General features: G+C 40.1%; 1 protein-coding gene across 10 annotated transcripts in view; it reads right to left on the bottom strand.

Annotated features, from left to right (window-relative positions):
- tns1b (tensin 1b) overlaps window positions 1-16,579 on the bottom strand; it is a 198,673-nt gene that overhangs the window by 38,474 nt on the left and 143,620 nt on the right. For 9 of the 10 annotated variants that reach the window (XM_046053606.1, XM_046053607.1, XM_046053610.1 and 6 more), the window contains 8 exons: window positions 16,082-16,146; window positions 14,157-14,240; window positions 12,345-12,457; window positions 12,196-12,256; window positions 9,792-9,867; window positions 6,915-7,044; window positions 6,239-6,304; window positions 5,804-5,926 (listed from right to left, as the gene is read on the bottom strand). In XM_046053606.1, the coding sequence (XP_045909562.1) occupies window positions 5,804-5,926; window positions 6,239-6,304; window positions 6,915-7,044; window positions 9,792-9,867; window positions 12,196-12,256; window positions 12,345-12,457; window positions 14,157-14,240; window positions 16,082-16,146 (718 nt within the window). The remainder of the gene's footprint in view (window positions 1-5,803; window positions 5,927-6,238; window positions 6,305-6,914; window positions 7,045-9,791; window positions 9,868-12,195; window positions 12,257-12,344; window positions 12,458-14,156; window positions 14,241-16,081; window positions 16,147-16,579) is intronic. The other variant, XM_046053608.1, reaches the window with a different exon arrangement.

The raw sequence follows: 16,579 nt of genomic DNA, 5'->3' as shown, positions 1-16,579 counted from the left end.
CGGACTACTAAGTATTCTCATCCTCCTTGATCTGAGTGCAGCCTTTGACACAATCTCTCTTAACATCCTCCTTGACAGATTAGTCTCTATTGGTTTCATTGATACACCCTTGGGCTGGTTTAAATCATATCTCTCTGGCCGCACTCAGTTCATCCAGCTCAAACATTTCAAATCGGAGCTATCCCCTGTCACTACCGGTGTTCCCCAGGGCTCTGTCCTGGGGCCCCTTCTGTTCATCATCTATCTGCATCCTCTTGGCCATATCTTTCGTAAATTTAACCTCCATTTCCACTGCTATGCGGATGACACCCAGCTCTACCTGTCCACCAAACCTACCACATCTCTCCCACCCACCTCCCTCTCTGATTGCCTAACTGAAATCAAATCCTGGTTCTCCTGCAACTTCCTCAAACTTAACAGTGACAAAACAGAGGTTCTCCTCATTGGCACCAAATCCACTTTGACTAAATGTGTTTTTCTCTTACCATTGACAACTCCACAGTTTTCCCTTACCCTCATTCTTGGTGTGATCCTAGACTGATATGTATCAGTATGTAATATATACTGACATATTACTCCTGTCCTTCAGCAGCTTCATCGGCTCCCAGTTAAATACCGCATTGATTTCAAGACTCTGCTCCAGACCTTCAGAGGCCATTCATAACCTCGCTCCTCTGTACCTCACCGACCTCCTTCATATCAACACACCCACCCATACTATTAGGTGGTCTTCTTCTTCTATTCACCTCACTGTACCTCCTGCTCGTCCGACCACCACGGGGTTCAGAGCCTTCAGCCGCTCTGCTCCTCGTCTCTGGAACTCTCTTCCACCAGACATCCGCAACATTGACTCGCTCGAAAACACATCTTTTTAAACTGGCATATCCCACGTGATCACAGCAATCTTTGTTTCCAGTTGTTTTGTACCCTGATTTTATTCACTGTAATTATAGTTGTTAATTCTATCGATTTATTGCTGTACTGTTTTATTATGTTTTGTGAGATGACCTTGAGTGTTCAGAAAGGCAACTATAAATAAAATGTATTATTATTATTATTATTATTATTATTATTATCATCATCTGAGTCAATCACTGGGACTGAATGGTCACACAAGGGTCTCTCATTCTGGAAATATGAAATACTGTATGATCCACACTTCTCTGTCAAAACATTACAGGACTTGAGCTTTCAGATTCTCCTGCAGCTTGTTAAAAGGCTGTTAGCATCAGCATCATCATAGCTCACCACCCTAACCCCTCGCCGGCAGGGCTGTCCGATTAGACTGGTGCATGATTCAGGTGACTGACAGAATCAGCTTGTAGAAAATGCAAATGTAAGTAGAAGACACCTCTGTCAATGAATTTATCATTTAAAGCAAAGGGATATACAGTTAAATCTGAATTAGAATACATATAATTAATAAATTTGATAAAGTTATTAATCACCTGGTAGGCAAACAGCTAATGACTGTGCCTGTGATAGTAAAGCATGAATGAAGCAGCTGATGCCAATCAGCTAATGCAAGTGCAACTTCAGTGGTCTACCTGAACTAACACTATGCTCCATTTGGTTTCCACGTTTGTTTCCGCATTTATATATCAGGATATCAGAGGTCTTCTACTGTTATGAACCATTTTGAAGTATTTTTGCATTTGATTCACCTTCAAACTTGTGCAATATGTTTCTCAAACAGGACTTCTTGGATCTTCTCACAGACACCTGAAACAACTAACTAACCCAGCCTCTTTTTTTGTGACATAGTGCTATTTTCAGTCAGAGTGCAGCCTTGATGATTTCAATTCTATAAAGACAAGTACAGAATTGAAATCACATTAGTCCAAGACCAAGGGTAACACATAGTGCTGCAACAGGTCATGAGGACCATGTGCATCCTTTAGACAAACTGACCTGTTTGCTATCTAAGGATTTGATTATTAAAGACGTACCCTTTCTTTGATACTAACATTGTTTGTAAAAGATAAAGTGCGACATTTTGGATATTTTCTTGGTGTGTTTATGCAGGGTACAGGCACGACAAAAATCCCTGTGCTGAAACTCACCCACAGCAGCTGTGGCCGTTTTTACGAAATAAACACAATGAAAGTCGACATCAATCTTTAGAAACCAACGACCACATAGACAGCACTTACCCAATGTTGATCCCAACAAAACATTGGTCCTATAATTTTAAGCTTTATGCAATGCCTTGATATGCAAAGAGAGCAAACACTTGTAAGTAGCCTTAAACTTTCCTGAGGGAAGCAGCTGCAATCGTGACAAAATGCAAACCCAACAACAACAATACTTTCTAACTAACACCAGTGAAGATATACGGCCTCTCCTGTCCCCCTCACCGCTAAAAGCCACTTCTTCAGAGTAGCTAATTGCCTTTTCAGTACTAACAAGTGTGAAGCTAAATGACAGTGGAAACACTCCAGTTTCCTGGAAACCCTTTTAACTGTTTCTTTAAGTGCTATTTGCAAGCTAAGCCCATTTAAAATGCAGTGTATATCAGTCAGACTGTGCTGACTGCATAAAGCCTTTGTGCTGAAAAGTGGTGGGGACATTTAAGGGTTCAGATTAGGGGTGTGACCGAACAGTTAGTCCACAACACATGATAACGCACAATATTGGAGTCACGAGAACAAGACAACAACAAACTCCAATGCTATTTAGAAGAAATATTCATTAATGAAATAGGGGGGGTCCTCCCTGGATTCTAGAGACATTTTCTGCAACTTATAGTGGGAATGTCTTTATTTATATGAAGGGAATAGGCTATAAAAATATAATCAAATATAATGCAGTAATCAGAAGCTTGTTTTTTAGCCTAAGTTACTTTTGTTTTGCATAAGGCAGATCTGTTTCTTCTATATTTACATTGCATTTCAATGTTTTCCTATTGTGGAAGTAAACCTTTCTCATAGAATTTTTATTTATTTAACATTTCTTGTTGCAAGCTAATTTTCAGAAAACTTTTAGCAAGTGCTTTCAAAAAGAGGTGGGAACATGTCCCCCAGTGTCCCCAGTGTAAATGACACCTATGGCCATAGCAGAAAGGACTACTGTACTTATGGGACAAGTTTGAAGTCTTATCGAGAACTGCAAGTCTAAAGTAGCTAAATAACGTGTTGTGATTGTGTCTATCCTGCGTTTCTGCCCATTTGTAAATCTGTAATTCTGTTTTTGTGTATGTGTGTAAAGTCAAATTCAGCCCTGACCATTACATGACCATCAGATGACAGACAGGAGGAGATGCGCGCACACGCACACACACACAAGCTCACCTTCACTGAAACAGAATGAGAGGAGGCTTACAGCTCTTCTATTTTAGCGAGGCCTATTTCAAGCTGACGCTGAGTGCAGGCTACACACTTTATGGGCAGTGATAGAAGGCAGCCAACTAACCTTTGACCTTTGGCTATCTGGGAGACCTATGAAAACACTCCGGGTGGGGAGGGGGTGGGGTAACTTTTGACAACAACGCTCTAAATTGTCACTTGTTGAAAAATTATCAGTTAGTTCCTGAACAGTGTCTGTACTGTAGACATAAACATGACACAACAACACTCACTCGCTTGTATGTTTTTTGCAGCTCCTCGTGTGCACTTGTGTTGTTTGTTAACAGAGTGGTGGAATGTAAATAAATACATTTACTAAAGTATTTCTATTATCTGCTCCTTTATACTTCCACCTCACTACGTTTCAAAGGGAAATACTGTAATTTGTACTCACTACCTTTATTGAGATAAATGCATTCCAAAACGACCATCCCGTCACTTGCTTACTTTGGAAGGCAAAACAACAGGCTCGCTGCTATCGCTATGGGCGTAGCATTGCTTCCCTGTTTTGGGTGGCAGAGAAAGCAGCACTTTGGTCACAGAGTGATCACCGCTCCCTCAACAGGAAGACTCTGTCCATGCCTGTGGCTGAACCCAGGAATGTCTCGCACTGTGCTCGGATCCCACAGGGCCTTTGGCTTTTCTGCGGCCACAATTTCACCACAAATGAATTTAGTGGTACCAACGCCTGTCCTGCCTTTCAAAACAAGAGGGACCATTTACAACTACGGTCGGACAGCATGGAAACCTCATAATGATTGATTTGGGTTGATTTTTTTCAACTTTTAATTTGCATTGTACAGAGTTTTTGTAACTAAACAATGCTGTATCATGAAAAGGCTTAAGCAGTTATACCTGTATGCACAACCGCTACCCTGTGTCTTGTCTCTTAAAACATTCCAACACTGGTTTGAACTTCAATGTGACTTCAGTTTGACCCTCTCACGTGGGTGTTTTAAAGAGATGAAAGTGTGAGAAAGTCTTTAAACTCCATTAGGACGCAGGATGAATCTTTCCTCTGTGTCACGCAGAAAGACAAACACAGCCTTGTTGCAGAGGTCAGCTTGGTTACACACTGTTTGTGTGTTTGTGTGTGTGTGTGAGCGAAAGACCCAACTTCCACTCAACCACATCGAATGCATTTCCACAGTCACACGTACAGTTTACACAACATTAATGTAAAGCGACCTTTCACCTAGAAGTTCACGAGGAGTATGTCTCTAAAAATATACTTCAAGACACAAACTCACTCACTTTCGGACAGAAAAAGAGGAAAAAGGACTGAAAAAGTTTTTTTTTACTTTCACTCAATGCAAATTTGTTGACAAAGATATTATCATAATTGTTTTGCCTCAGATTTGTGAAGTGATCCACTGTTTGGCATCAAGTGTTTGTTCTGCCCATAAAGAAAAGTTTAAACCACAATTAACCATCAGGTTTCTTCAACTTTCACTCAGGAGAAAATCGCGGCCTTAAAACCTGAAAGAAATAACGATTTGATACTTATCGATGTCCAAAGATATTAAACTTTTTATCATGATAACATTTTTGGCCATATCGTCCAGCCCTAACAGACAGCTAATCAAGGGTGAAAAGTGGTTGGGACATTTCAGGGCTCAGATTAGGGGTGCAGTGATACACTTGCTTGCGAAACGTGAACAAAACAAGAAGATATTAGAATAAATATTCAGTACTGTGATATAGGATTTGGCGGGTCTGGGGGTCCTCCCACAGAAGATTTTGAGCATTAAACACTAAATTTCCTGCATTCTGGAGACATTTTCCAGACCAATTTATGGTTGAAATGTCTTTATATATATATATATATATATATATATAAGGGAAACACAAAATTCAGGTGTAAGGTGACAATACAAATTATAAAAATATAATGTAACATAATTTAGAAATGAGCAACTTGTTTCTTAGATATTTACATTGCATTGCATGTTTCTTATTGTGCAAATAAACTTTTCTCAAAGCATTCTCATTTGTTAATTAACATTTCTTGTTGCAAGCAATTTATTAGCACCATTTTAACAAATACTTTCAAAAAGTGGTGGGGACATGTCCCCAGCATCCCCAGTGTAAATGACACCTGGCAGCTAATGAAGAAAGCTTGTGCAAGAAATCGACTCCTACGGAGGTGTTTTTGGTCAAAATTGAGAAAATTGTTCAAGCTCATGCATTTGCATGAATGTGATAATTTACATACTTAAAATAAGGGCCATGGTTGTAAAGAGCCAGTGTAATTAACACCTCAAAATCAAAATAAATACATTTATAGTATCTGTGTGTGATAGACACACAGAGATGGATTACTAAGATATTCCATTTAAAACTGCATCTAACGCTGCTATTAGTGCGTGCATGTGTTTGTGTTTGGACTCAGCTCTGGCAGTGTGTGTGCCAAGCTTTAGTTTAATGCGACATGCAGTCTATAATCCAACTGTACTTACCGTCTGTGGTGTCCTCACAGTTCTGATTGAAGTTTTCGTAGGAGTCCCAGCGGATCAGAGGATCTTGTGTGTTGTAGTCAACCGAGACACTCGGCCCGTTTTCCAGGTGGTCCACACCTTGACCAGAAGTACAAAGAGACAGAGCAGAAAACATGAATGTCTTTAAATCACATTCAGAATGAATGAAGAAGAGTCTATAATGTTCTCCTTTCAGTGATGAGAACTTACAATGATCTATTTTGTTTTGTTTTGTTAACTGAAGAAACAATAACAAAGATTTGCAACAAAACAGAACATTTGAAATATGAAGGTGCGTCGGGGGTCTTTTGTTGCATGTCAATTAAAGACAAATATTACCTAAAAATAGGTATGAAGGTGAAATATGATGTGTGGAAAATGTGTGTGCCAATAAATAAATCACATTTTGATTCTCACCATGCATTTTCTCTGGTCCAAAGGAGAAAATAAACTCCACTTTTCCATATTCTGGAAACCTGTCATCTGCACACAGGACAGAAAAAAGTCTTCCGTATACAGCAAAATAATGAAACTATTAATTGTACATCATCAGTCATTACAGGGACATTAGAGCAGCAAATAGTTCACAAGAAAACAAATTAAAAGGCATGCATTTGCATACAGTATAAACAACGCTGCAACGATTTATCAATTAATCGATTAGTTGTCAACTAATAAATTCATCACCCACTATTTTGATAGTCGATTAATCAGTTTGAGTCATTTTTTTAAGACACATTCTCTGATTCAAACTTCTTAAATGTGAATATTTTCTGGTTTCTTTACTTCTCTATCACAGTAAAGTGAATGTCTTTGGGTTGTGGACAAAACAAGACATTTGAGGACGTCTTTTTGGACTTTGTAAAACACTGGCCGACATTTTTCACCATTTTCTGACTTTTTATAGAGCAAACAACTAAACTGATTAATCAAGAAAATAGCTGACAGGTTAATCGACAATGAAAATAATTAGTTGCAGCCCTAGGTGATATTAACTATAACTATTTGCAGTATTTAAAAAATGATTGTTTGCACACAGATAATAAGGACAGTCATTGTGGGCATTCAAAGGACTTTATTCCAGCATTCTTACCTTTGAATGTCTCATCAAGCTCGTCTTTCCCGAAGACAATCCCCAGGTCGTGAACCGCGCACGTGTGAAACTGCACCCGGAATATCACGTCTCGGCACGGGCTACGGTAGCGCTTGTGGTAGCACTTTAGCTGCAGGGTAAAAACCATGAGAAGATATTTAAACAGAAGTGTACAGTAGCAACATTGCATCAGTCACTCCACAGGTGCACTGAATATCAAATTAATCATTTCACTTCTTTGTAGAACGCGTAATAAATAAACTGCAAAATCAAATCACTTCCATACTCTAAGAATATCAAGTGAACACAATTTGACATTGTTGTGAGACTTGCCAGTTTGATCCAATGCTAGTTCCTTCTTTACACTGGCTCAGAGCTAGAAAACGCGTTTTTAGACTTTGTTTTATTTATCCCTTGCATGTATCCCTCGTAATGTATGGCCTCTCCACAAGCATTATTATCTCCCCACAGAAACAGCTTTAAGAGCAACACTCAAACAGGAAATGCAGGATAATCTTCTGCTGCTGGTATCCCGGACCTCAAATTTACTGGAACTGCAGGAATATAAAATGGAAATTTACACTTCACCTGAGCAACTTGCAGCTCACAAACTGAGACTGTAAAAAATAAATTAATTGACAGACTGAAAGACTGTGACAATGACATTGAGCAAGTTTTCAATGGTTTCATTTGGTGTAATTATAAAGATTTTATCGTAAAACAAAATAATTTCAAGTGACTCAGCAGCAGCTGAAAACTAAAATTGAATATGAGTTTGAGGAAGGTTGGACTGAGTTGCATTCCACAAACTTATTTTCTACTTGTGGGGCCAAATAAGACCAAAACATTCAAGGTTCCCAAATAAACACAAGCATATAAATGATTGAGGACGAGGTAAAGTAGGATTTCCAGTGGCTTAGTGCAGATTTCTGGGATATGGCAAACCTCCCACTGAGGGGTCTGGGGGTTTTTTTCATTAGGAAAACAATCCTGGTGAGCCAGCAACAAAAAAAAAATTAGGAGGAAAACATTCATTTTAAGCTTACATGTTGCCTTCAGAGCCCTAACACATTTTCATTTTCCTGCACAGGCTAACCAACCCAACCAACTCAATTTCACTTTACAACATGTTAAATCAAACTTGTATGCTAAATACGAAGCTAAAGCCGCTTCGTATTTAGCATACAAGGTTGATTAGCTAACCTAGCTTAGCACAAACACTGGAAACAGGGGGAAACTTATGGCTCTGTTCAAATAAAAAAACTTAATAGTTTCTCCAAAGCTCACTAAATAATATGTCATGTCTCGTTTGTTTAATTAATACAAAAGCCGCTATGTAAAAATGACAGAAAGTAACTGCACTCAGCCAAGAAACAGTCCAGCGCATAATCCCTCATATGACCACAGCTTGTAATGTTTACATTTAGTTTTTCACGCTGATTAGATATATTGTGTGTTTTTTTGAGAGCTTTGGAGGTGCTGGTATTTAGGTTTGTTAACTTTCATCCGACGCAGGCTAGATGTTTCAAGTGTTTAAGCTAAGCTAAGTTAACTGTCCTCTGGCTGTGGCTTCATATACTACAGATATGAGAGGGGTATCAACCATGTCATCGAACTCTCGGCAAGAAAGTCTCGGCATTTCACAAAATGTTGATCCCTGACTTTTTGCTAACTTAAAAACTGAACTTGGAAATAAAAATGACTAACGCTGGCCAATGAGAGAAGAAAACAGCCAAAAACCTGGAGAATTCAGATCAGAATTCAGATTTTCCTCCGTCTTTTTTTCCATCTAACCATTCAGTAATTAGTACTTTTTATGGGCACTCATATTATCCACGACTCAATTTCAGTGCACAAACACACCAGTGGAGTTTAAATGCAGGAGCACACTCCATGCTGACTAATGTCTCTCCCATTTGGCCATAAGGCCACAGCTCACATTCTCTGTGTTATCTGAATAATAATGAGCATCAGCAGCCACGGCTCAGTCAGATGATGCATTCAACAGAATCCATTAGTCCGTCTTGAATAAAGGATGAGATATGAGCTCAGCTCTGAAGGGGCCAAACTGGAACAGCCTCGAGCGTACAGTGAGTGCTCCTTTGAAAATCCCCACGCTGAAATTATGAGCCCAGGGCACATCTCCTGGATAACATTATGGCCTGAATGACAGCAGAAACAGAAACTTAGCTGACGTTTGCTGTTCTTCTGCTTGAACTATATGCAAAAAAAGTTTTTGGGGTTCTTTATTGAGGTTATTTCTTTCTCATTTTAAAAGTGCAAATGTGCAAAAATCTGAACATCTGATGTACAACTTACTTTTAAATGATTATGTCATGTTAAAATAGCACCATGTATCCCGAACGCTGTTGGAAAGGAAGTGCCACTGCCATTCTGACGTCATAGTTTCCAGCAAATATTGTGTGCTAATGAGGGCCTATAAACTGAGGTATAGGACTCAGTCCAACTGTCTTCCCCCAGGTTTTTATGGCCCTATTTCTTCTGTGACTGGATGCTATAAACTGCTGCAGCACATGCATTCAGTACATGCACCTATGATCAGATTGGAAAAACCAACAGGATTCCCTCTTTGCTAATAAACTGAACAAATCAGTGAATCCTCTTTACATCTCTGCAGCTGCTTCCACTGACATTCAATCGTCGTCATCACCATCATCATCTCTGGCAGTGCACAATGGAAAAAGTAAGACTTTAAACTTTCTCTGTTAATGGCTTCACGCTTAGGAGTTAACCCACTGACATGAGGAAAAAATGTTCTCCAGCAGTGTTTTCAGTTTCCTGTTTCCTAGTTGAAATTCACATATTGTGTTTTGCTGTATTTTTCATCAGGCACTTGTGCGTCTGTGCCATTCTTACCAGGATGTCCCCTTTCAGAAGAAGACCCGGTTCAATGGTAATACAGATGCTGGTCTGGCTGTCACCCTGTACATTGCTGAGAAAAAAACAAAGCCACAACATGTTAGATAACAAGCCTGCCTTCGTCAATCCTGTGGTCAAGCCAACATTACTCCGTTGCCATCGGCTTCTTTTTGATGTTGCTTGTCTGGGGATAACCATGCACACATGATGTACATCGTCTACCAACAATCTCTTGCTTTAACAGTGGCCATCACAGAGCGCAACCACGGTGCAGTGGTGGGCTAATTTTGGGTATTAGTGTCTACATGATTGTCTAAGTGGGAGAGTAGGATCAAAGGGGGGGGGAGTGCTAACAGAGATCATGTGAGAGAAAGTGGGGAGGAATGTGATTTGGAGCTTTAAGGGGTCGACAGTGTGGAAGTATATGTGCACTGATTGTTTCACACTGTATGTATAGTATTGGCACTATTGTAGGAATGGACACACATATGTAGTAGAGTTGACAGTTCAACACCAACAGGATTTACTGTTTACAGAAGTAACTTTAAAGCACTTTATAACAGATCTACCGTTAAAAGAGGGGGAAAGGCAACACGTAAGAAAATACAGGCAGGACACGAGGATCACTGAGTTTAAAGCTGCACTGATAAATATTTTTAAAGGAAGAATGAATCAAATGACTGTGTGTGTTGCTCGCAGTAACATATACTCTATACACATTCAGTGCACATACACACATACAGTCATCTGTGTATGTGTACTGTATGTAGTTATGTAATCTTCTGTTTATGTATTTGTTTATTATGTATTTGTGTTATCTCATACAGCCATGGTGAATGAGCTGCTGCATCTCCAGGGCTTCAACTCAAACCCACAGAGAATGAGAAGGGTCCAGCTGAGGACTGTAGCTCAGGGGGCGTGGTGTGAGCATTTCATCATTTCAGCTGTTCATGTTGTTAATCTAAATAATCATATAATCTTTAAAAATAAGCTTTTTATTAATGTTAATCCAAAGTTTTATGTTTCTAGTAAGATCCTTGCCCACATTTTTATTGTTCTGTGTTTTTTTAATCTTATTTTATCATATCATGCTATTTTATTCAGTTTTATTCATTTTATATGCAACATTTGTGGACATCTCAATAAAAAGATGCACCAATCAAGCTGGTTGTGTTATTTATCTTTGGTTTTCTATTTGTCCTGCTTAGTATACTGTTGCTGGCCTTTAGTAACTAGCTGTCACTGGTGTGGAAACATGCATACCAAGATCGGAGTCTTTATGTTGTATTAATGGATGAAATTTGCATTATTAATCTCAGATCACTTTAACATTTAGCTTGTGGAAACAAGAACAAATTGGGAAAATGACTTTAATTATAATTTCAGTCTTTATGCTGATGCTATAACTCCCTGTGTAATTGTATAATATTGTGCTGTAAATAAAGTTTATCTTTAAATCACAGGCTTCTGTAAACTAGAATGTCCACACATGCGTGGTACAAATCGGGCGGAAATGTGCAGAACAGACCATCCAGAAAGGTGGTGCGGCTACAGCCAATCATTACAGACTTTCCAGCGAGGGGGCGTGGCGTGAGCGATGCTACAGTCCGCAGCCGGACCTTATTGCAGAGAATGATCACCCAACTCACCCAACAAGCGCATTTTAGCATCTTTAATCTCATCCTTTTGGTTTTCTGGCGTGCAAATTCTCATGTCCAGCTGCAGCAGGCAGATGTTTTCAGCAAAAAGTCTCAGCACCAAAGGGGCAGACAGACAAAGTCGTGTGGCGTGCTAGTGAACATGGAGCATTTAGCAGCTAAAGAGCCAGATATTTCCCATGTTCTGCGTGCACGTTTTTTAGATTTTACTGTTCACCCACATATACTAAACTATGTCTGTGTTCAATTTAAACTGCACCACAGTCAAACGTGGTGTAGCATGTATGCCTGCCTCGCTCATCTGAGGGCCAGTGCAGCTCCCCCCTCCTGTCCTCTCCTCTGACCTTCCCTCTTCCCAAAACAACAACAGAAAGCCATAGAATCCATTATTTCCTGTCTGGCCCTGGGAACCATGGGTGTCCTCTTGCAGAACACCCTGCAGGCATCCACACAGAGGCCTGTCTGCCTGTTTCATTGGCTCTCCAGTCACAAATAACACCAGAAAAAATCTAAAGTAGGGAAACAAGAGCTTGCAGCTGGGGAGGCTAGCTAAATACAATAATGTGAGGCAAGCACTCAGAGTAAACTGGCAAGAGGGATGATGTATGTGTATATTGGGGGGCAGGGGAGTTAAGGCAGAGGCTATAAAGGAAAATCAGGGTTTTTATTATTGAGCCATTATGAGCTCGCTATCCCTGGAATCTTGTAAAAGCATTTGAGTGTGAGTATGTTTTAAAACTTACTAGATCCCAGATGTGTACACGGGCTGCATGGCCTGGTAGATTTTGAGAAAAGGACGACAACCTGGAACACATTTAAAAGGTTGTTAAAAAAAGAATTAATGTGAGTGAAAATGCTTATGTGTCAGTGCGTGTCTGTGCATGACACTCACCTCCTTTAGACTCAAAGTTGGGGATGCCGTGCATGATGACGTGGTGAAGGAACAGGGGTTTGTTGTTGATCTTGATGTGTCCGGAAAGCAGGCCGCTGAAGTACTCCACATACCTGAGTAGGGCACAGGTAGAGAAAAGACATGCTACTAGGCTCCCTTCTGTCTGTGTATCATGCTTCTTAATGTTTTACAACAAAGGGATGAAGGTATAATCCTGTGTTCATCAAAACACAGAGACGCAACCGTTGGCTTTGACCTCTATTAACAGCAGTGAATGTGCTGAATGAGCCTTCTTTTTATTATAAACTCAATCAGTCGACTTTCAAACTGCATTTATCAAACTATTTTTACATTAGCAAAGGATCAACTGGCTATGTATAATGTGAAAGGGGTTGCAGGTAGTGACAAACCCACAGAAAATTACCCAAACAACTCTGAACTTCCCATCAGCTAAGGGAAATAATGCTACAATAAATGATGCTTAGTATTACAGCATACAATTTTAATTTTAAGAAAATAGTTCTTCTAACAGTTTGTGTTTGACCCCATGCACAAAGCCAGCTCCATAAACAAACTAGGGACGCACCGAAATGAAAATTCTTGGCCAAAGCCGCTTATAATGAAAAAAATAGCCGAATACCGACCAAGTACATTCACATTGTTTCCAATTATATTGCCTTTTTTTTTTTTTACCACTGCATAAATTAAACTGTCAAAATGTGCTTTTCCCTCAGTGTTTCCCACAGGATGTGGAGAGACTATGGTGGGGGGCCCGGGGCCCGAGAAGGTCCGGTAAAGTAAATGACATGTGTACATTTACTTCTAATGGACACATGTAATATGTTTAATACTTTCTGTGAATATAATCCAATTAATCTTATTTCCATCCTGTACAGACGCCTTATTTTGAAAACAGGACGTTGTCACATGTGTTTCCTCCTCGCGCTAAATTCATCCAGTCCGACCAGGTTTGATAAATAATGTTTTGTGGTTCTGGTCTTCACAGCCTCTCTTCATACTAAAGAGACAAACTGAGAGGATAAAGTCTCTAACCTGCCTGTCAGCTCGCTCTGGGCCGCTTCACTTACCGTAAAGGCTTGAATACGTGTGCACTCCAAATGTAGGTGCGGCTAGCTTAACCTCCTTCTCACAGACGAGTGACAGAAACACAGAAGCGGTTCTTTTCTAAGAAGTCAGCCACAGATGGAGCTGATGTGCTGGGAGACAGTTCAGCAGAACAGCGTCTGCAAACGGTGACACTTTAAAATGCTTCCACACTGCCAACATGGCAACGTGATCGTTCGGTGAAATTTATTCGGTCTTTTGACTCATTAGGTTGAACACCGAAAGTGATTAATTTTGGTGGCAGAACATTGGGTGCATCCCTGGTGTGGAAGAACTTGACTGGCCCACACAGAGCTGAACTCTGACCTCAGCCCTATCAAACACCTGTGTAGGGGTCCCAGTACTTTCGTCCATGAGGTGTAGAAGATCACTCTGCAGCTAAAATATTTTCCTTCTGAGTTGGAAGACAGCAAACCAGAGAAGAAGAGAGTGAATGCTGGACTTTTGTCAGGTAGAAACACGACTGCAAATGAAGGCTAATGTTGCTCCTTTTCTGCTGCACGTGTAGATAAACTCTTTTTTTGCTAACAAGTTAGGCATGTTAACAATATATGGTGATATTATGTTCAGCTTGTTCTGCTGCCTCTAGGTGGCAGCTTTAAATGTTTTCAGTTCACAGAAAGACACAGATTTCTTTGTGAGACGGGGCAAAACTAAAATAATAAACAACAAGTGAGGGACACTGACCTTTTCTGAGATGGCTGACCCACGGGAAGCACTTTGTCTTCATAGAAGCGCTTCATGGCAAACCTGTCCAGAGCCTGGTCAGCACTGCATTGCAACAAAAGACATTGGTCAGTACACATGGGCTAAATTTTCTTTTAAAGGAGACCTTTTATACTTTTCCATATTTTATGACTTATCTACAATGTTACAATGCTGGATGTTCACGTTCTACCAACGGCTACGTTCGACGACACACGGACACGGTCATTAGCTCCCACGGCAACGCTCAGTCTGCCTGTACCGCTAACGGCTTTGAGTGCAACAACAGCCCGGTAACATGCTTCAGGTCTTGGCCAATCAGAAGACAGTGGGCTTTGAGAGGGGGGGCTTTAAAGAGACAGGAGCGTCTAGAGCTTGTTTCAGACAGGGGCTGAAATGAAGGCCTACACGAAGGGCCAGTATAAGGCAGAAAATTATTTTAAACTTTGAATCATGCAAAGCTGCCATACAGGAGTCACAGAACTACAATATAGGACTGGAAAAGCAGTTTAATAGGTCTCCTTTAAAGTCCTTTTATTTCCACCCCAGTATATATGCAACCCATATGTAAAGTATTTCAAGCATTTAAGACGTTGTTATGTGTTTGCAGCTTGTCGTTTGTAGCTGTTAATCATGAGAGAGAGTTGATTGTGGTCATGCCCTGTCAGGCATCTGAGAAGTCTACACACCTTTAATGCCCCACACATTTCATCAAAACCCTCCTTCAGCATTCTTAACAGTCACAAGAAAAACAAGCAAAATAATTTCTCACTAGATCATCAGAAGTAGACTTACCACATAAGGCATTCTAAAGCTCAGTGGAGACATTTAAAATATTTTGAATCATGTCATGCAATGTGAGCCAAGTGTATAAAGTACATATCTAAAGATTTTGCAGACAAAAGTGGTCTCAGGGTTCGTGTCTGGCAACTAATCATGCATAACCTTCATTACACTGTGGCTCTCAAAGTGAGTCCTTGAAGGAGTACCAGGGGGCCCCCAGCCATTTTCCATCCATAAGTAAAAAAGTGACAGAACGTATTTTGCTCATGTGTACGGGTTGCATACACTTTCTGTAATAAAACGTCTATGGGTCAGATGGGTAATCCTGGGACAGAATCTTATCAAATGGGGGTCCATGGTCTAATGTGTGTTAGTTTAGGGGTCCTTGGCCTGAAAAGGTTTGAGAACCACTGACATAGTACATCGTAGAACATCTTAATGCTATATTCTACATTAAATCTACATTCCTATATGGTGAGCGCGACAGTGTGTTATTCTAGTATTTTGCTGCTACTTAAATTGTCAAAGTTTTACTTCACTGTAACTGACTTTTGGGATTATGAGATTAAAGAGAAATCTAATACTTTCGCAGGGAAGAACATGTGTACATTTTCTTCCTGGCCAATCAGTGTTCTTTCAGAAACAACGGGGAGTCACGCGCTCCTCTGCTTGTTTAACAGTTTAAATTTCCTCGGTCAACAGAATGTGATTCTATTTTTGGCGTACCTAAAAACAAATCCAATAAAAAATAAACAGAACTTTTCGAGTCTTATGATCTGGTGACTGGTGTTTCAGCTAACTCATTGCTTTCTGCTCATAATTATTATATCAAACACTTTTCCTTGAATTTCTCTAAATAAAATTGTTTTTCTCAGTCTCATGTTCCACCCCTCCTTCTGTTCATCACATCTCTGTCTGTTCTTTAGATGTGGGCTTCAGTCTTGTGATAAACAATTCTGGTTTATCTAGTTGTTCCTCTGTCTCCTCCTCATGTCTCCGCCTTCTCCCTGTTCTCCTTCAACTTTCTCCCTCGCTCTCCTTTTCTGTCTGACCTTTCCGTTCCTTTCTTTCAAAGTGTGCTGCAACTTAACCCTCTGCAGGTATAGTTCGGATTACAGACCTACCTGGCAGATATGTTGCTGTAATGCATGTAGGCTGCAACCACCACTCCAGTTCTGCCCCGGTTGCCCTGAAAAGACATCAATCAAGCAAGAGTCAGCAACGGATTTTATCTCCCAAGGGCCGTATTACAGGAAGTTCCTATCTTAAGTCTCAGACAGGAAGAGTCTAAGATAAGATATTTCTCAGTTTGGTATTACAGAAGCAAATCCTAGCTAACTTTAGGAATCCTCTCTTATCTCAGGTTAGGAAATCCTAAATACTCAATCCAACATCGGTTATCAACTTTTATGTCTGTTACCTAGCAACCGATGCCACTTTTCTCATCTCGCTGAGCTAAACGGCTTTTAAACGCTGTTTTTTTTGGTTGTTTTTTAAATAAAACACAAACTGAAAATGGAGCAGAAACAACAACTATCATTGGACTTTAAGTCAGATGACTCAGAGGTGTTGGTAACCTCCGCCGAGAGATCCAAATCCACATAACGCTTATTTTGGGAGAT

Source organism: Micropterus dolomieu, linkage group LG07 (genome assembly GCF_021292245.1).
Source record: "Micropterus dolomieu isolate WLL.071019.BEF.003 ecotype Adirondacks linkage group LG07, ASM2129224v1, whole genome shotgun sequence".
Classification (NCBI taxonomy): domain Eukaryota; kingdom Metazoa; phylum Chordata; class Actinopteri; order Centrarchiformes; family Centrarchidae; genus Micropterus; species Micropterus dolomieu.
Note: the sequence above shows the minus strand (reverse complement) of the source record. Positions and strands in the feature narration are given on the sequence as shown.